General features: G+C 42.8%; 1 protein-coding gene across 4 annotated transcripts; it reads left to right on the top strand.

Annotated features, from left to right (window-relative positions):
- Positions 1-235: 235 nt before the first annotated feature.
- On the top strand, positions 236-17,563 carry NUDT7 (nudix hydrolase 7). Of its 4 annotated transcripts, XM_010370200.2 has the most exons (5): positions 236-355; positions 3,177-3,330; positions 11,590-11,748; positions 12,402-12,495; positions 16,888-17,563. In XM_010370200.2, exons 1-5 carry the CDS (start codon positions 321-323, stop codon positions 16,956-16,958), a joined length of 513 nt encoding a protein of 170 aa, XP_010368502.1. In that variant the 5' UTR covers positions 236-320; the 3' UTR covers positions 16,959-17,563. The 4 variants fall into 4 exon arrangements, with proteins under 4 accessions (XP_010368502.1, XP_010368500.1, XP_010368501.1 ...); XM_010370198.2 differs by lacking the exon at positions 12,402-12,495; XM_010370199.2 differs by lacking the exons at positions 11,590-11,748; positions 12,402-12,495 and adding an exon at positions 11,156-11,269.
- The last annotated feature ends 2,749 nt before the right edge of the window (positions 17,564-20,312 follow it).

Here is a 20,312-nt window from a genome sequence, read left to right as displayed (position 1 = left end):
AAATTCCACAAATCCTGTGCCTCTTGCTTCCATAGAAGCCAAAGGAGCCGGGCAGAAACTGCTTTGCGCAACCGGGAAGCCCCGGCCCTAAGCCCCGCCCCGCGCCTCTCCCCACCTCTAGTCCCGCCTCTGGCCACAGGTCCCGCCCCGATCCCAGCCTCCGACCCCAGAGCTAGCCCCGCCCCGTCCCCTGTCTCCGCCCCAGACCCCGCCCCTCTCTCTGGCTTTAGGCCGCGCCCAGGCCCAGAGCCGCTCTGCGCAAGCGCGACCGGCAGTGCCGCTCCGAGGAGTCCGCCCGGAAACAAACATTCCCCAGGGCAATGTCACCACCTGGTCTTCCTCAGGAGCCAGTCAGGTAAAGCCTTTCCGGGTCCTGGTGCCCCGAGCTTGGCCAGGCCCGGCCTTGATAGCAGCGGAGCCACCGAGGCCTTTAGTCCGGGACCGATTTTGCAGCTCCCGCCAGTCCACCTGCGAGCCCCGGATGGGAGCGTTTGCCTCCAGCAACCCGCAGGGTCCCCGAACCTTTGCACCTGCTCTAGCCAGTAACAGAGCCGGCTTTAGCCACTGTGGTTTACATACACGCTGCTCCCCTTCCCAGCCGGCTTGGCTCTTCTGCAATCCGCGTCTCCAGAGTTGGAACCCAGGACCCCCGAGGGTGGCACAGCCCCGCACCAGGCAGCCCCGGATTCAAGTCCTCCAGTGGCTACTTCCAGTTGTGACCTTGGGTCTGTCAGTTACGTAAGCTCTCTGAGCCTGGAGGTGACCCTGTGATCACTTGCCGGGCTGTTGTGAGGATAAAATGAAACGTGAAAAGTGAGACCATGCTCAGAACAGGGTGGCTGCTACTGCTGTTGATATCTTGCTGATTATTCCAGCGGCCAGTCCCTGAAGTGAACAGATACGTTTTTGCAGCCTTTTACTTCAGCTGGTTTCTCTGGTCACTTCTGCGGTTTCTGGGTGGTTAAAAGCCACCATCCCACAGTTTCCTTTTCTGGAGGCGGGCCTGCGTGCATCAGATGTACTGTGCAATCCCCTGTGCCAGCATTCAGTAATTCTTTCCAGGCCATTTGGTCGTTGAAATCCACTGCTGTTACCCAACCACATCTGGTGAGCAGCCTGCCATCTAGAAAGAGGCAAAAAATAGCAAATACCTCCTGCAAACAACTGCTTATCCAATGATGGGGAGATTTATGACAGTGGTTACCATTCACTGAGTACCAGCTGTGTGCCAGCCACAGTATATGAACTGCATCATTTAATCTGCATAAATATCCTCAAGCCTGACACAAATGAAGATGAAACTCAGAGAAGTCAGTCCTATACACTTTTTTTTTTTTTTTTTTTTTTTTTTTTTTTTTTTTTTTTTTTGAGACAGAGTCTCACTCTGCCACCCAGGCTTACAGTGCAGTAGGCAATCTCGGCTCACTGCAGCCTCTGCCTCCTGAATTCAAGCGATTCTCCTGCCTCAACCTCCTGAGTAGTTGGGATTACAGGCATGTGCCACAATGCCCAGCTAATTTTTGTAGTTTTAGTAGAGGTGGGGTTTTACCATGTTGGCCAGGCTGGTCTCGAACTCATGACTTCAAGTGATCCACCTGCCTCAACCTCCCAAAGTGCTGGGATTACAGACATGAACTACTGTACCAGGCCTCCTATACACATTTGAAGCCAATTCTGGGTATCTCAAACATCTGATTCTGCCCACTATGCAAAACTGCTGTCCCACAGAAAAAGTAAAATCAACTGTTCCTTTTCTAGGGCTGCCATAACAGAGTACCACACACTGGGTGGTTTAAAACAATAGAAATGGTCTCTCATGGCTGGAAGTCCAAAATCAAGGTGTCAGCAGGGCCACACTCCCTTAGAAGGCTCTGGGGGTGACCTTTCCTTGCCTCTTCCAGTTTCTGGTGGTTTCTGGCATTCCTTGGCTCACAGCAGCATCATTTCAACCTCTGCTGCCATCTTCACATGGTCTTCTTCCCTTTGTGCATGTCTCTGTGTTTTTTCTTCTTCTTTAATTTAATTTAATTTTATTTTTTATTGAGTCGGGTCTCACTCTGTCACCCAGGCTGGAGTGCAGTGGTGCAATCATGGCTCACTGCAGCCTTGAACTCTGGGACTCAAGTGATCCTCCCACCTCCACCTCCCAAGTAGCTGGGAATAGAATTGCATGCCCTATGCCCAAGCTAATTTATGCTTTTTTTTTCTTTTGTAAAGACAAGGTCTTGCTATGTTGACCAGGCTGGTTTCAAACTCCTGGGCCCAAGCAATCCTCTCGCCTCAACCTCCCAGTTTTGGGATTACAGGTGTGAGCCACCGCACTTGGCTCGTTTCTGGTTCTTATAAGGACAACAGTCATTGGATTTAGAGCTCACTTCAATTACATCTAAAAAGATCCTATATCTGAATAAAGTCACACTCTGAAGTTTGGGGTAGACATGAATTTCAGGGGTGAGGAGATACTGTTCAACCCACTATACAAACTAGCAGCAAAACACACCTGTCAAAAGGACCAAAACAAGTCCACATAGGAAGGCACCATTTGTGGTTATAAATCCAAATACTTGCATATTATTAGGAAATTGTTCTCAAAATGTGTTCCCCTGTCCACAGCGTCAGTAACACTGTCATGTGGGAGTTTGATACAAATGCTAATTCTCAGGCCCTACATGAGAGTTACTGAGTCACAGTCTGGGACTGAACCTAGCAGTCTGTGTGACAGCCAGTCCTCCAGGTGATTCTGTTGCTGCTAAAGTTTGGGAACCACTGTTACAAGGCAGTTGAAGACAGGAGTTTGAGAACATAAGGGCCAGCTTAACAGAAGGTGGTCTTCTAACCTTAACAATGACGTTTTCATCAAACCTGTCTTCTCTGAATATAATTGTGGATTTCAAAATTCAGCTATTGCATTATTGAAAAAACATTTTACCATACTTTATGTTTCAAAGAGAACCTGTGTACTAAACTGTGTGCTTAGGAGATTTTTTTGTCATTTTCATCTTGCGAACAACCATGCAATTTAGATACTATCATTTCTGTCGTGTTATTGAAAAATACACAGAGAGTCAGAGATGGCAAACTCCTAAATACACAACAAAGCAGAAAGAGGCAGGACTATAAACTTTTTACCGTAACTCTGCTTACTAAAATGTCTGTCTGGTTTGTTTTTATTTTAGAAACAGTTTGCTAGATGATGCTAAGGCCCGCTTAAGAAAGTATGATATTGGAGGCAAATATTCTCACTTGCCATATAACAAATATTCCATCCTTTTGCCATTGGTGGCTAAAGAAGGAAAACTCCATTTGTTGTTCACCGTCCGGTCAGAGAAGGTAGGTGGACAAAAAATTTCCTGCCCTTAAACCTCAGGACATCAGAAAACCTCATGAGATTTTGTCACTTGCACACATTTTGATGCCAAAATTCTCAAAAGGGCTCTCAGAATTGTGATGTCAGAGGCATACAACCAGAAGTCATGGGATAACATGGTGTTTCTTGGAGAAGGTTTAACAAAGAAAATGAAGGAATTTAGCTAGCAAGCAGTTTAAAACACTTTCAGACTAGGGTTACCTAACCTTGGTGCTATTGGCATTTGGGGCTGAATACTTCTTTGGTGTGGAGACTCTCCTGTATAATGTGGTGTGTTTAGCATCATCCTTTGGCCTCTACCCACCAGATGCCAGTAGCACACACAAACACAAGCTCACACACACCTTTGTCCAGTATGCCAGTAGCATACACACCACAAATGTCTTCAGAATTGCCTATTGTCCTGGCAGGATTGGGGGTGCCAAATTGCCCCCACCAAGGGCCACTGTTTTAAACTATCCCACCCCCAGTATAATGTGAAAATACTAGAGCATAGAAGTTAACAGCCTAGGATCTAAAGGTAGCTATCCATTGATAGCTGTTGAATCCAGTTGAATCCAGGCTCTCCCCTTGCCAACTGTGACTTTGGCCTAGTTATTTACCCTCTCTGTACTTCAGTCTTTTCACTTGTAAAATCAGGACAGAATATTAGTTACTGCTTCATACAGCTGCTATGAACATTTCACAGGGTAACAAATGTAGAGCACCTATACAACCCTGGTACTTGGCAAGCAAGAATTCAGTAATTTTTGGCTGTCATTGTTAGTGTCAAGTGGCAGACATGACCTGAAGTTTTGAGATAAATGATGTCACTTTAAGGAAATATTGGGCTGGGAATGGTGTTTCTGGCTCACCCCTTGTATTGGTCCATTCTTGCATTGCTATAAAGAAATACCTGAGGCCAGGCGCGGTGGCTCACGCCTGTAATCACAGCACTTTGAGAGGCTGAGGTGGGTGGATCATGAGGTCAGGAGTTTGAGATCAGCCTGACCAACATGGTGAAACCCCATCTCTACTAAAGATACAAAAGAATTAGCCAGGCGTGGTGACACACGCCTGTAATCCCAGCTACTCAGGAGGCGGAGGCAGGAGAAACACTTGAACCCAGGAGGCAGAGGTTGTAGTGAGCAGAGATTGTGCCACTGCACTCCAGTCTGGGTAACAGCGAGACTCCATCTCGGAAAAAAAAAAAAAAAAAAGAAATACCTGAAACTGGGTAATTCATAAAGAAAAGAGGTTTCATTGGCTCATGTTTCTGCAGGCTGTACAGGAAACATGACACAGGCATCTGCTCAGTTTCTGGAAAGGCCTCAGGGAGTTTACCATCATGGCAGAGGGCAGAGGGGGAGCAGGAGCAAGAGAGACAGCAGGGAAATGCCACACACTTTTAAATGGCCACGGATCTCATGAGAACTCACTCACTATCATGAGGACAGTGCCGAGATGATGGTGCTAAACCATGCATGGGAAATCTGCCCCCATGATCCAGTCACCTCCCATCAGGCCCCAGCTCCAACAATGGGGACTCCAATTCAACATGAGATTTGGGCAAGAACAAATATCGAAATTCTATCACCTCCGCACCCATGAGCGCAATCACTTTCCTTTGCTGTGGGGAACTTTCAAGGAAAAGCTGGTGAAGCAGTCATTTTAAGGTTTTCCAAGGACGAAAAGAAAATAAGCCATGTTAACAGGCTTTTTAAGCAGAATAATGAAAAGCATTTTGTTTAAAAAAAAAAAAAAAAATGCCGAGGAATCAGCTGGAGTTTTGTGGATGTAGAAGTAGACTTGTGCGGATTGTGTTCGGTTTGAGCCAGGCAGAAATGCCGTGAACTCAGGACATGATAGAAATCCAGGTTCCAAGGGGAGATACTTAAATGGAAACCAGGGGACCAGAGTCTGTTCCCAGCTCTGCCACTAAGCACAGGAGAAGCACTTACATATATTTAAAAAAATTATCAGATATGGCCGTGTGTGGTGGCTCATGCCTGTAATCCCAGCACTTTGGGAGGCTGAGGTGGGTGGATCACCTGAGGTCAGGAGTTCGAGACCAGCCTGGCCAACATGGTGAAACCCCATCTCTACTAAAAATGCAAAATTAGCTGGGTGTGGTGGTGCACGCCTGTAGTCCCAGCTACTCGGGAGGCTGAGGCAGGAGAATCACTTGAACCTAGGAGGCAGAGGTTGCAGTGAACCGAGGTTATGCCACTGCACTCCAGCCTGGGTGACAGAGCGAGACTCTATCTCAATAAATAAACAAATAAATAAATAAATAAAATTTAAATCAATAGATAAAATTGTATAGATTTATCCTGTATGACATGGTGTTTTGAAGTATCTATTCACTGTGGAATGACTAAATCTAGCTAATCAATGTACTAACTCACATAGTAACATATTACTATACATATTACCTCACATAGTAACATATCACCACACACATTACCTCTCATAGTAACATATTAACACACACAGTACCTCATATGGTAACATGTCACCACACGTAACATACTATCTCACATATTCATCATCTTTGTGGTAAGAACACTTTATATCCACTCAGCAATTTTCAAGAATACAGTATGTTAACTATAGTCACCATAGTATAAAATACCTCTCTTGAATTTATTCCTCCTGACTGGCTGAAACTTTTTATCTTTTGGCCATCTCCCCAACCTCCCCCAAAACCACCTCAGCATGTGGTAACCACCATTTTACTCTACTTCTATAAGACCGACTTTTTAATATTCCACATATGAATGAGATTATGTGGCATTTGTCTTTCTGTGATTGGCTTATTTTACCTAACGTGATTTCCTCCAGCTTTATCCATGTTGTCACAAATGACAGGATTTCCTTCTTTTTTATGACCAAATAATATTCCTCGCTGGATGTACATTTTCTTCATTCACTTGTTGATGGACACTCAGCTTGATTCCATGTCTTGGCCGTTGTGAACAATGTTGCAGTGAGCATGGGTGTGCAGATACCTCTTCAATATACTGATTTGATTTCCTTTGGATATATAACCAGTAGTGGGATTGCTGGATCGTATGGCAATTCTGTTTTTAACTTTTTGAGAAACCTCCATACTGTTTTCCACAAGGATTGGACTAATTTACATTCCCACCAACAGTGTGTGATCATTGCCTTTTTTCCATATCCTCAACAACGCTTACCTTTTGCTTTTTAGATAATGGTCATTCTAAAAGGTGTGAGGTAATGTCTCTCCGTGGTTTTAGAGTTTTCCTGGTGATTAGTGATGTTAAGCATTTTTTAAATATACCTTTTGAGAACTGTCTATTTAGGTCCTTTGTCCATTTTTTAATTGGGTGTTTTTTATTATTGATATTGAGTTGAGTTCCTTATATATTTAGGATACTAGCCCCTTTTATGGTTTGCAAATATTTTCTCCCATTCCATAGGTTGTCTTTTCAGTCTGTTGAGTGTTTCCTTAGCTGTGCAAAAGCTTTTTAGTTGATGTAAGCCCATGTTTTTATTTTTGCTTTCATTGCCTGTGCTTTTGGGGTCATGTTTTAAAAATCATTGCCTAGACCAAGGATAACATTTTCTTGAGAGTAATGTTCTCACTAAGCCAGAATGGTCTTTTCCAATTCCTATTACCTATTAATTGGAATAGGTGTACAAGGCAACTTGAGTAGAACTAGTATGCTATGAGATAGTTTTGAAACCTTTCAAAATACAGTCATGTGCTGCAAAACAGTGTTTTTCCATCAATGATGGACCATATATACAATGGTGGTCCCATAAGATTATAATGGAGCTGAAAATTCCTATCACCAAGTGACATCATAGCAGTCATAATGTCATAGCACAATACATTACTCACATGTTTGTGGTGATGCTGGTGTAAACAAACCTACTGTGTTGCCAGTGGTCTTAAAGTATAGCATATACAATTATGCATAATATATAATACTTGATAATGATAAAAATGACACTTCTGGTTTATGAAATTTACTACACTATTCTTTTAAATCATTATTTTAGAGTGCTCTTCTTCTACTTATTTTTTTTAAATAACTATAAAGCAGCCTCAGTAAGGTCCTTCAGGAGGTATTCCAAAAAACACAGGCATTGTCATTGTAGGAGATGAGAGCTCCATGTATGTTACTGTTGCCCCTGAAGACCTTCCAGTGGGACAAGAAGTAGAGGTAGAATACAGTGACATTGATGATTCTGTGTGTTGTATCTTAGTTTTTAGCAAGAAAGTTTAAAAAGAAAAACAAAAATCCTTAAAAATAGAAAAAAGCTTCTAGAGTAAGGTATAAGGAAAATATTTTGTACAGCTGTGTAATGTGTTTGTGTTTTAAGCTAAATGTTACTACAAGAGTGAAAAAATTAAAAATTAAAAGGTTTAGAAAGTAAGAAGTAATAGTAAGCTATGGTTAATGTATTATTCAAAAAAGAAAAAGGCCAGGGGTGGTGGCTCACACCTGTAATCCCAGCATTTTGGGAGGCTAAGGTGGAGAGAATCACTTGAGGTCAGTAGTTCGAGATCAGCCTGGCCAACATGGCAAAACCCCGTCTCTACTAAAAATACAAAAATTAGCCGAACATAGTGACAGCTGCCTGTAATTCCACCTACTCGGGAGGCTGAGGCTGCAGTGAGCTGAGATCATGTCACTGCTCTCCAGCCTGGCCAACAGAGTGAGACTCCATCTCAAAAAACAAAAAAAAAGAAAAGAAAAATATTTTTATAAACATACTATAGCCTAAGTGTCTAGTGTTTATGAAGTCTAGAGCAGTGTTTAATGTCCTAGGCCTTCACATTCACTCACCACCCACTCACTCACTGACTCACACAGAGCAGCTTTCAGTCCTGCAAGCTCCATTTATGGAACATGCCCTATACTGGTGAACCATTTTTGATCTTTTATACCATATTTTCACTGTACCTTTTCTGTGTTTATATACACAAATACTTACCACTATGTTACTATTGCCTGCAATATCCAGGACAGTAAAATGGTATACAAGCTGTAGCCCAGAAGCAGTAGCTACACCATATAGCCTAGGTTTGTAGTAGTCTATACTATCCAGGTTTGTACAGGTGCGCCCTGTGTTGTTTATGCAATGATGAAATCGCCTAATGCATTTTTCAGAATGTGTCCCTGACTGTACATTTAAAACAGGCATCATATCAGGTCTGTATTTCTGTCAAGCCTGATGACTGCTTGGAGGTGCCTCTGTCCCTGGCTGCCTTGGAGTTGAACATTCTAACAATAAAGCACTTTTTCAGAGTTGCTCTAACATTAGGTAGATTTCTTATGCATTTGGTGAGACATATTTGCAGTGGGTAGTGAGCGTTCAAGACAATAGAAATATGTCCATCAACCTTCTTTTCACCTGTTCTCACGACTATAATTGAGGTGAAGAAGTCTTAAGTAGCTATGGCAGCAATTTCTGCAGTGTTACTGATTTATCAGCACAGAAGGACTTAAAAAAAATTTTTTGAGCCTTGCCCAAATGAGGCTGTGGACTATAAAATGTCAAAAAGTGTATCATGGCATTGTCTTAGTCCTCTCAAGCTGCTATAACAGAACACTTTAGACTCTCAAGCTGCTATAACAGAACACCTTAGACTGGGTGGCTTATAAACAACAGATATTAATTCTCAGAGTTCTGGAGGCTGCAAAGTCCAAGATTAAGCTGCCAGAAGATTTGGTGTCTGGTGAGGGCCCTGTTCCAGTTCATAGATAGTCATCTTTTTGGTGTCCTTACAGAGAAAGGGGCAAAGGGTCTGGTTCAGGCCTCTTTTATAAGGGCATTAATCTCATTGATGAGGGCTCTGCCCTCATGACCTAATCACCTCCCAAAGGCCCCACCTCCTAATACCATCACCTTAGGGGTCAGGATTTCAACATATGGATTCATGGGAGAATAAACAACCAGGCCATTGCAGGCATCTAGTTTCTCCTTACATAGATATATTGGCCTAGGTGCTAACAATGGCAACATGATCTCTTGATTGAGCTTCTCAATGTCCAGGACTGACCTTACGAGTTCTCATTATTAAATATCTAATGTGGCCAGGCACCATTCCCGTGCATCCACTCCACCCTCATGGAACAATCTTCACAGCTCTGTGAGGAGCACACTGTCATTACCCCATTGCACACAGTTGGAAAGAGGCAGACCCAGGACTCTTGCTGAGCCTGAGGGCTCCTGGACAATTCAGGAGAGAAAGCATAGTAGGTACTAGGCATGAGTGGGCATAAAAGAAATTGAGGTCACTTTGCTGAGATATTTGGCCCTGCAGAAGAGAGAACAGTGGAGCGTTTGTGCCTCTCCACTTCTGCCCAAGATATGAGAGAAATAATTTTAAAGACAGAAATAAGAAAGGGAGTAATTTTAGGATGCTATAAATAGAGACACACTCAGTTCTCCTAAAGGCAGGAAGGATTGGAATCAAGGAAGGAGGCAATGCAGGGAAAGAGGAGACTTCTATTCCTTTACCAACACATGCAAAGATAAACATAGATGCCAATACAATGCTAATAGCTCCAGGGCCCATATTTTTTGTGTCTTATTAAACTTTTGATAAATGTATGTTGTACTGATTAAAACCACAAGCTCGTAAATTAAACACTGGTTTATATTCCAGCTCACTGAGTGAACTTGATCAGGTTATTTAACCTCTGTGAGCCTAAGTTCCCTGTCTGAAAGTAGAAATAATAATAGTATAAGAGTAGCTTATGGCCGGGCGCAGTGGCTCACCCCTGTAATCCCAGCACTTTGGGAGGCCAAGGAGAGCAGATCACGAGGTCAGGAGATCGAGACCAGCCTGGCTAACATGGTGAAACCCTAGCTCTACTAAAAACACAAAAAATTAGCCGAGCATGATGGCGGGCGCCTGTAGTCCCAGCTACTCCAGAGGCTGAAGCAGGAGAATGGCGTGAACCCGGGAGGTGGAGCTTGCAGTGGGCCGAGTTCTCACCATTGCACTCCAGCCTGGGCGACAGAGTGAGACACCCTATCAAAAAAAAAAAAAAAGAGAGAAAGAAAAGAGTAGCTTACCTGCCCATCAGTGCATGAGTGGATAAACAAACTGTGATATATACATACAATAGAGTACTATTCAGCCATAAAAAAGGAAGTACCAATACACGATAGAACATGAAGAACTTCAAAAACATATGTGAAGGGAAAAATGCGAGACACAGAAGTCAAGACTAGGTAAATCCACAGAGACAGGAAGCAGGGACAGAGCGAGACGGGAATGAGAATCAACTGTTGTATGCGGTTTCCTTCTGGAATGATGAAAATATTCTGCAACGAGATAGTGGGGATGATTGTACAACACAGTAAACGTATTAAATGTCTCTTATTTTCTTCACTATAAAATGGTTACTTTTATGTGAATTTCACCTCATTCAAAAATTAGTAGCTTATAGAACTGTTCTGAGGACCCAGTGGGTAAAAAATCTCTGTGAAACAGCATGCCCAGAACATGATAGGCACCCAATAAAGGACTCCACAAAATTATCTGTTGATAATATTGCCCCTTGTATTATTCTTTCAGCTTTTTTCCCCTAGCAATGTCAATCTGTGTATGTGTGATATGGTTTGGATCTCTGTCCCCATCCAAATCTCATGTTCAGTTGTAATCCCCAATATTGGATTTGGGGCCTGGTGGGAGGTGATTTGATCATGCGGGCAGATTTCTTTATTGTACTGTCATCACAATAGTGAGTGAGTTCTCATGAGATATAGTTGTTTAAAGTGTGTGGCACCTCCGCTCCCGCTCTCTTCCTCCCGCTCCAGCCATGTGAAATGCTTGCTCCTCCTTTGCCTTCCGTCATGATTGTAAGTTTCCCGAGGTCTCCCCAGAAGCCAAGCAGATGCCAGCATCGTGCTCCCTGTACAGCCTGCGGGACTGTGAGCCAACAAAACCTCTTTTCTTTATAAATTGCTCAGTCTCCACTATTTATTTATAGCAGTGCAAGAACAGATTAATACAGTGTGTGGTATGTTTTGTGGAGAAACAGAATAAAAGTTAGCAGTGAGAAAAATTTTCAAGGTTCATTTCTTTAAAAGGATTCAAGAAACCACATTTTTGGGCAATGGGGGTTTTGATACCACCACCTAGGTAGGAACGGTCTCTGGTACAAAATCGAAGTTCAGTAAATATTTGTTGAATGAATAAATCGTTCCAAAATTAGAATCTCACATTGTAGTGCTGTTCTTTCTATATCCAGCTAAGAAGGGCCCCTGGAGAAGTTTGCTTCCCTGGAGGTAAGCGTGACCCTACAGACATGGATGATACAGCCACGGCTCTCCGGGAAGCCCAGGAGGAAGTGGGGCTGCGTCCTCATCAAGTGGAAGTTGTCTGCTGCCTGGTGCCATGTCTTATTGATGTAAGGGTTTCCTCAGACACTCGAGCGCCGTCCCCACCCCCAGGTGGATCTACTCTTCTCAGGATTCCACATTTTCCAAACAGAACCCCAAAGAGTACTGTACATAAAGTCAAGAGACCAGGTTCTCCAATGGACATTGCCCCTCGTGAGCCAAGTGGCTGTGGGTAACCCCTTTTGCCTCTCTGGACCCCATCCAGAAATAAAAGGGTTGAACTCCCATCAGTGGATTTAAAACTGGGTGCCATAGAACCCTAGAGAGATGCTTCAGAATTATTAACGTTCAGTTCACATGTATTTTTCTCCAGTATACATTGATTTTGAGAGTTCAGTTGAAAAAATAACACACACTCCAATGTGCTGGATACCAAATTTTAGCCCCTTGGAGACCACCAATGCATTACTTCTGCCATAAAGATACTCATTTTTCTACACACTATAGAATGAAGCCTCTCTGTAACACATTAATTGAATAGAACCATGAAATAACTAGGCCAGCTATTTAAAAACTATTACTATTCATAACTGCATTTGTGTTGGATCAGGATTTCCTTGATAGTATAATATACATCAAAACATATTTAAAATATTTTTTAAAATGAATTTTGGAGCTGATATAACCAGATCTTATTTTCTTTTTATTTTATTTCTTATAGAGATGGGGGTCTCGCTGTGTTGATATGGCTGGTCTCGAGCTCCTGTCCTCAAGCGATCCTCCCACCTCAGCCTCCCAAAGTGCTGGGATTACAGGTGTGAACCACTGTGCTCAGCTTCAGATCTTACTTTCTACTGGTTCACCACCACAACCTCATTGCTGTACTAATTGACTTTAGAAGGGGTAAATATTGTATTAATAAGTATGATCTTGGATAACAGCATGATTTTACCGTATAAATGTTTTAATAAAACCTTTAATTTTAACTTTAGAATAGCTGTAGACTGATGGAAAAGTCGTGAAGATAGTACAGAGAGTTCTTATATGCCATAGACCTAGTTTCCCCTATTGTTGACATCTTACATCACTGCGTACATTTGTCACAACAAAGAAACCAATGTCAGCATGTTACTATTAACTGAACTCCATGCTCTGTTTGCTTTTTACTAGTTTTTCTGCTAGTGTCCTCCTTTCTGTCCTGGATCTCATCTAAGATACCATATTGTATTTTGTGGTCATGTCTCCTTAGTCCTCTGGTCTGTGATAGTTTCTCAGACTTTCTTATTCTCATGACCCTGACAGTTTTGAGATGTAATGGCCAGGTATTTTTAGAATGTTCCCCAATTTTGGTTTGTCTGGTATTTTTCTCATCGTTAAGCTGGGGTCATAATTTGGGAACACCACAGAGGTGAAGTGCTCTCATCACACGATATCAGGGGTAGGTATCAACTCTTAATGTTTTATATGTTGGGCTTTCGGGTAAGTTTTTATTTCAAAAGAACAGTCCCACGGTTGCCTAACAGAAAACCAGTGGGTTAGATCATCCTTTATGTTCCATTTGACTAAAGTCTTGGTGGTACAGTGTTTTGAAGATCAGTGATGCTGAGACAATGTCTGTCTTAATTGAGTCCTTTTTAAAAATAGAAAGGTCAGCACCCAAGGGTGGTTTTGTTTGCAAGAAGCTAGTGGCCACTAAATAAATGTTTTCTAAGTGTGTGTGTATGAAAGCGAAATAGAGACATGGGATTACACAAGAAATGTGTTAATTACTTTTCCATTTTGTTTTCTAATGGGAACTCTTTTCAGTTGATTTCTGCAAATCCACCAGCATTTGGAGGATTTACTTTAGAAATCAATTAACAAATTTAGCTATACTGATTAAAAGTTTCCAAAATGAGACTAACTCCATTCCCAAAGTCCCCAGGTGCTACTGAGTTCCGCATGTGGGTGGACAGAATTCAGCAGCGTTAACAGGAAAATGTGTTTCCGGGAGATTCCTGGGGGCCAGATACTCCTGGAACAGGGGATTTCTAAAGTGGCATGATTGAGAGATTAAACAAAGGCTTTAAAGAAAGGTCTGCTGTGTTTGAAAGCTGCAAGGGAGGGTTACTTTGTTTTTTGGCCCCTGCTAATTTTTAAAATGTATCACAAAAATGCCATTTATTGAAAATTATAAGCATCATCTAATCTATGTAGATCTTAACCTGGAGTGATTTTCTACCCTGGGGAATTTGGTAATGTCTGGAGATCATAGCTGGGAGGGCACTATTGGCTTTTCCCAAGTAATCTCGAGTCCCAGTGATCTCGGCTCACTGCAACCTCCACCTCCCTAGTTCACGCAATTCTCCTGCCTCAGCCTCCAGAGTAGCTATGTATGTACCTACTACATAAACCTTCCAGGCAGGCTGTGACACCACAACCCCCACCCCAGTTTTCCCTTTTGCCAAACGTTTTTGTACTTCTTTTTGCAAAGGTCTCTGAAATATACCCAGCAGTATGAGCAACATGTCTGTGGTTGAATCCAGTTTCTGCCAGGTATTTACAGGATGTGCCCTTGGGCAAGTTTCTTCACGTCTCTAATTGCAGTTGTTAAGGCTTCTTCAAGAGCAGATTGTTGTAAGGAATCAGAGGGTGCTGGGAACTAGACGAGGTGCCCATAAGTTGTGGACACTAATGGTAGCAGCAACCACGAATATTTACTGAGCATACATTGTTGGGGCTCTGTCCAGGCCCCTTCGTATTCCTCTTACAGCCGCAGGGCTTCTGATCACTCACCGTTACCAGATGGGGTCCCGATCCAGACCCTAAAGAGAGGGTTCTTGGATCTCACAGGGTGAGTCCATAAAGTGAAAGCAAGTTTATTAGAGAAGTAAAGAAACAAAAGAATAGCTACTCCATAACAGAGCAATAGCATGTGCTGCTGGTTGGCCATTGTTATGGTTATTTCCTGATCATATGCTAAATAAGGGGTAGGTTATTCATGAGTTTTCTAGGAAAGGGGTGGGCAATTCCCAGAGCTGAGGGTTCCTCACCTTTTTAGACCATATAGGGTAACTTCCTGACATTCCATGGCATTTGTAATCTGTCATGGCGCTGGTAGGAGTGTCTTTTAACATTCTGATGCATTCTGATTAGCATATAATGAGCAGTGAGGATGACCAGAGGTTGCTTTCGTTGCCATCTTGGCTTTGGTGGGTTTTGACGGCCTTCTTTACGGCAAGGTCTTTATGACCGGTATCTCAGTCTTGTCTGGTGACTAAGCGTGCCCTAACCTCCTGGGAATGCAGCCCAGTAGGTCCAAGCCTTATCTTACCCAGCTCCTATTCAAGATGGAGTTGCTCTGGTTCCAACGCCTCTGACAACACTTGGCGGCTTTCTTCTGAATGCTGGCACCCTTGATACTGGAGCCACCTTGCCACGTGTCCTGCACAGAGAGCTGGGAGTGCCTGTGAAGTCACTTCTGGCAAGGCAGTCCTTAACCAGTGACTGACTGGGGCTAGGGAGCATGAAATCCCAACTCCCTTGTCTCCACGTGGGACAAACTGCATATTAATTTACCCTCCAGAACACCCCATGGTGCCCTTGCCAGCATTCTTCCCTTATGAGTCTTGCTCCCCTCCTCCCCTTACCTGTCTCCCCTGGGAGCACTTTCTTAAAACATCACTTGCATCTGAGTCCTTATCTCAGAGTCCACCTGAAAAACTCCATATTCAGAGACTAAGCATTTCCCCCATTGCCAGGTGTGGTGTTAGGTGCTGATAGAGTATTGCCTCTGCCCTTGGGTAACTTAATGACCCCAGATTTCCTGCCCAAGGACATATGAAGTCTATGTTCCTCTTGTCTCCTCCTGGTCCAAATGTTAACTTTCACCATTATTTTGGTTAATGGTCTGAGTTGTCTCTGTTCCTAAATTTGCTTTCCTGTCTTTAGCTGTCCCTCTGAGAATGTTCTGCAGGCTGGATAGGTCCCAGCCTCACCATGTGTCTACCTCTCTGGCTTTTCCCACCCACTTTCTCTTGGGATGCTCCAGAAATTCGAATTCTTCTCACTTTCTAATACAAAGTCGGGCAGCTTTTACCAGATCCTACATCCTCACTCAGCCCCAGGCCTCCCTCTCAGGATTTCCAGTATAACAAAACAGTCTTTCATTTGATAGCACTCATGTTCATTTGCTCTTTTGTTTTTATTTATTTATTTATTTATTTTTATTTTTGAGACTGGGCCTCGTTCTGTCACCCGGGTTGGAGTGCAGTGGCATGATCTCGGCTCACTGCAACCTCCGCCTCCTGAGTTCAAGCAATTCTCCTGCCTTAGCCTCCCGAGTAGCTGGGATTACACGCACGCGCCACCACACCTGGCTAATTTGTGTATTTTTAGTAGAGATGGGGTTTCATCATGTTGGCCAGGCTGGTCTCAAACTCCTGAACTCAGGTGATCCACCCACCTCGACCTCCCAAAGTGCTAGGATTATAGGCGTGAGCCACCACACCTGACCACTCATGTTCATTTGCAAGCAGTTGTGGTTGTAAATAGAAATCCCTCTCCCATGTAATATAAACATGTATTATATAAAATAGTTCACATAGTTATATATAACACATATTTATATGTACATATAAATTTTTTCCATAAATGGGAATATGTCATAACTAGTATTATATCACTTTTCTGTTCATAAGTATAGCACATTTTTTTCTTTACTGAGAAGGAAAGGTGTCTATCCCATTCTTTTTAAAGGCTATATAGTATCCTATTTTATGGATATAAACCTAATTTATATAACTTAAATGCCTATGAAATGAAGAGTGATAACTTTAGAATTTGGGGCTGTAGTCGAAAGTAATGCTTGAGGTTTATACTTGTGTCTTTTCTTACCGGTAGGAATTTATCATACGGATACACAAATGCAATTCCCAGGTCAAAGGGAACACGTTTTTATGATACTGCCACATTGCCATTCCAAAAGATTGTACTACGTTATGTTCATACAAGAAATCATTTTCAGAGTCATCTCATAGATGTCACTTCAGGTAGGGCAGGATGACTCCCATTTTAGGGGGAACGTAAATTTACTTCCAGAATAAGCTTTCTTCCCCTTCTCCCAGGTTTGATGTATTTTCTTAGCTCACCTAGAAGTGGCATGATTTTAGTATTTGAAACAGTATCGCTTCACTTCTTAATTTCTCTATTTTGTTTTCTGCTTTTAGACAGATGCATTGATAACTCCATTTGTGGGTTTAATAGACCACAACTTCCAGGCCCAGCCGAATCCTGCTGAAGTTAAGAATGTATTCCTGGTGCCTCTGGCCTATTTCCTGCATCCACAGGTCCATGACCAGCATTACGTCACACGTCTCGGTCACCGTTTTATTAATCATATCTTTGAGTACACAAACCCTGAAGATGGTGTCACTTACCAGATCAAGGGAATGACGGCAAACCTTGCAGTGTTGGTGGCTTTTATCATTTTGGAAAAAAAACCCACCTTTGAGGTTCAATTTAATCTTAATGATGTATTATCATCCTCTGAAGAGTTATTCCTGAAAGTTCATAAGAAAGCTACAAGCAAGTTATGATTTACGAGACCAAGAGACAAAGAACTATCCACTAGGATTGTGTGTGTGCTTATCCATAGAACAACAATAACACCAGCTGTTGGAATCTGACAGGTGTGAATATTTTTTCTGCAGTATGTAGTTAGAATCTTTGCCTCTTTTCCAGTTGCCTTCTATTGTCTGAAAAAGTAAAAGCCATTCAAAAATGAAAAATATGTTTATAATCGTGCATATTTTTATCCACAATATGTTAATAATGTATTTCTTACACATATAAGAAAGAATATCTGGCACATGGTCAGCCCTTAATAAAGATTTTTTGAATATATGACCATGTAGCATTTACCTTATTTGTAGGAGGCAGATATATATATATATTTTTTTCTTTTTCTTTTTTTTTTTTTTTGAGACAGAGTCTCTCTCTGTCACCCAGGCTAGAGTGCAGTGGCACAATTTTGGCTCGGCTCACTGCAACCTCCCACTCCTGGGTTCAAGTGATTCTTCTGACTCAGCGTCCCAAGTAGCTGGGATCACTAGCTGCCACTATGCCTGGCTAATTTTTGTATTTTTAGTAGAGAAAGGGTTTCACCCTGTTGGCCAGGCTGTTCTCGAACTCCTGACCTCAGGTGCTCCACCCACCTCGGCCTCCCAAAGTTCTGGGATTATAGGTGTGAGCTACTGCATCTGGATGGCAATATGTGTATATATTTTTTTATCTGTTATTACATGTAACAGAAACTTCTGGCCATCCATCAAAACCTATCTTCCCTGTCCCCTCTGGTGGTAGAGTTTAAGCTGGGTCCACAGCACACCAGGTAGAAACAGCATTACTCCAGATCCCTTGCCATTCGAGTTAACTCTGGGACTTAGTTTAGGCCAATGAGTTATGGGTGAAAGTTGACTTTCCAGGTCATCTCCAACTTAACAGATAAGCCAGTCTCCCTGAGTCCCTCTAGTTCTTTTTTCCATGAGCTGCAACATGGACTTGTCTGCAACCCAGCCTTAACCATACAAATGAGGACATTTCCTGGGGGAATGGCAGAACCAAAAGATGTCAGAGCTTGAATCAATGAATGACTCTGTGGGACAAAGTAACCTTCTAACCTGGGCTCTTCACTTGGTACTGTTAAATCAGAAAAGAATAAAATTCTGTGTCATCTCTCTGCCACTATAATTTGGAGTCACTTTTCTATAGCGGAGCTAACCAGTATGCTCCAACACCTGAAAATAGCTAGAATATTCGTCTGAACTTGAAGTGTTGTAAGCAGTTAAAAATGGGGATGATCTGACACTGTTTTTTGTTTTGTTTTGTTTTGTGACGGAGTCTTGCTCCACCCTGGCTGGAGTGCAGTGGCATGATCTCGGCTCACTGCAGCCTCCGCCTGCAGGGTTCAAGTGATTCTCCTGCCTCAGCCTCCCAAGTATCTGGGATTACAGGCGCCCACCACCACGCCCACCTAATTTTGTTTTATTTTTAATAAAGATGGGGTTTCACTGTGTTGGTCAGGCTGGTCTCTAACTCTTGACCTCAGGTAATCTACCCGTTTCAGCCTCCCAAAGTGCTGGGATTACAGGCATCAGCCACCAAGCCCAACTGATCCGATACCTTACATGTAGGTTCTGGAAAACACATAGGATGCCCTCCCTGGGTGGTAGGTGGGGTTCAGTAATCACCATCCAGAGCAGCTGAAATTGAGGAATATGAGAGGCTTATATGCCTACCAATTGGGAGGGATAATGATGTATGTTTAGAGATGATGAGGGCAGAAAAACAGTGATTTAAAGCATCAGCCCCAAATCAAAAGACAAAAAGACAGACATTCTGTAATGCACCTTGAGATCTTCTACTTCTTATGTGGGCATCTCCATATATCATGCTTCAGAGTTAGTCTGGGTTGTTTTGTTTCATTATATTAATCATCCTTGAGGCCAGAGAGGCAAGTGAGTCAAGCAACATAACCAGCAATTCTGTGACGGCAATTTCACATGTTATTAGCTTTCTAGAGAACCAAACCATTTTTAATAAGACTTTGTTATAGTTGAAAATGTGATGCCCACACCAAACCTATCAATCAGCCATGCAGCTGTCCACTGCTGCTGAGTTTTTCTTTTCTGAGTTGGCAAAGGCAAATACCTGATTGGCTGCTTTATACCCATATGTGTTTAAGCGTCAGAAATCTGGCTCTAACCATGAAAGCAGATGTTGGGTACGCTTCCCCATTAACATTCTGTAACCAGCCCTGTGTGAACAGGCCTGAACTATTTCTGAACAATTACAGAAGCATTTGCAAATGTGTATTTACAATCTGACAGCAGTATAATTGCCGGGTAGATGGTTGACCTCTCTGACAGTGCAGAAAGCCTCCTTTCCAAACTGTTTGTTTATGTGAACTCTCCCAGACCTGCCCAGTCCAGCTGAAGTCAATCTGAGCACACTCGTGGCCACACAATTTATGGGGCAGGATGCTTAGCAAAGGAGATATTGCCTCTTACTTCCTAGTGGTGTATTTTATAGTATCCATGTTCAGTGTCCTAGTGAAATATATCTGGCTCGAATAAAATAAGTTATTGAGAAGGTACAGATCTCAGGGAATCTCTGAAGCCACTGAATAAATCAGCTTCAAGAAGGACTGGGGTGCGCAGTGGCTCATGCCTGTAATCCCACCATTCGGGGAGGCTGAGGCGGGTGGATCACTTGAGGTCAGGAGTTCAAGACCAGCATGGCCAGAATGGTGAAATCCATCTCTACCAAAAACACAAAATTAGCCAGGTGTGGTGGTGCATGCCTGTAATCCCAGCTATTTGGGAGGCTGAGGCAGAATTGCTTGAACCTGGGAGGCAGTGGTTGCAGTGAGCCGAGATTGTGGCACTGTACTCCAGTCTAGGCGACAGAGTGAAACTGTGTCAAAAAAAAAAAGGCAGTAAGGAGCAAACACAGCTAACTACCTCAAAGCCAGAAGGATGTGAACCTTCTCTTTTATATCCTGTCATTACTGCAACAAGAAACGTCTTGAATTGATTGACACAGACATAGAAAAACAAGAGACACTCAGTGCCTCAGTCCCTAATTCTATCTG

The sequence above is a fragment of the Rhinopithecus roxellana genome, chromosome 20 (assembly GCF_007565055.1).
Source record: "Rhinopithecus roxellana isolate Shanxi Qingling chromosome 20, ASM756505v1, whole genome shotgun sequence".
Lineage (NCBI taxonomy): Eukaryota > Metazoa > Chordata > Mammalia > Primates > Cercopithecidae > Rhinopithecus > Rhinopithecus roxellana.
Note: the sequence above shows the minus strand (reverse complement) of the source record. Positions and strands in the feature narration are given on the sequence as shown.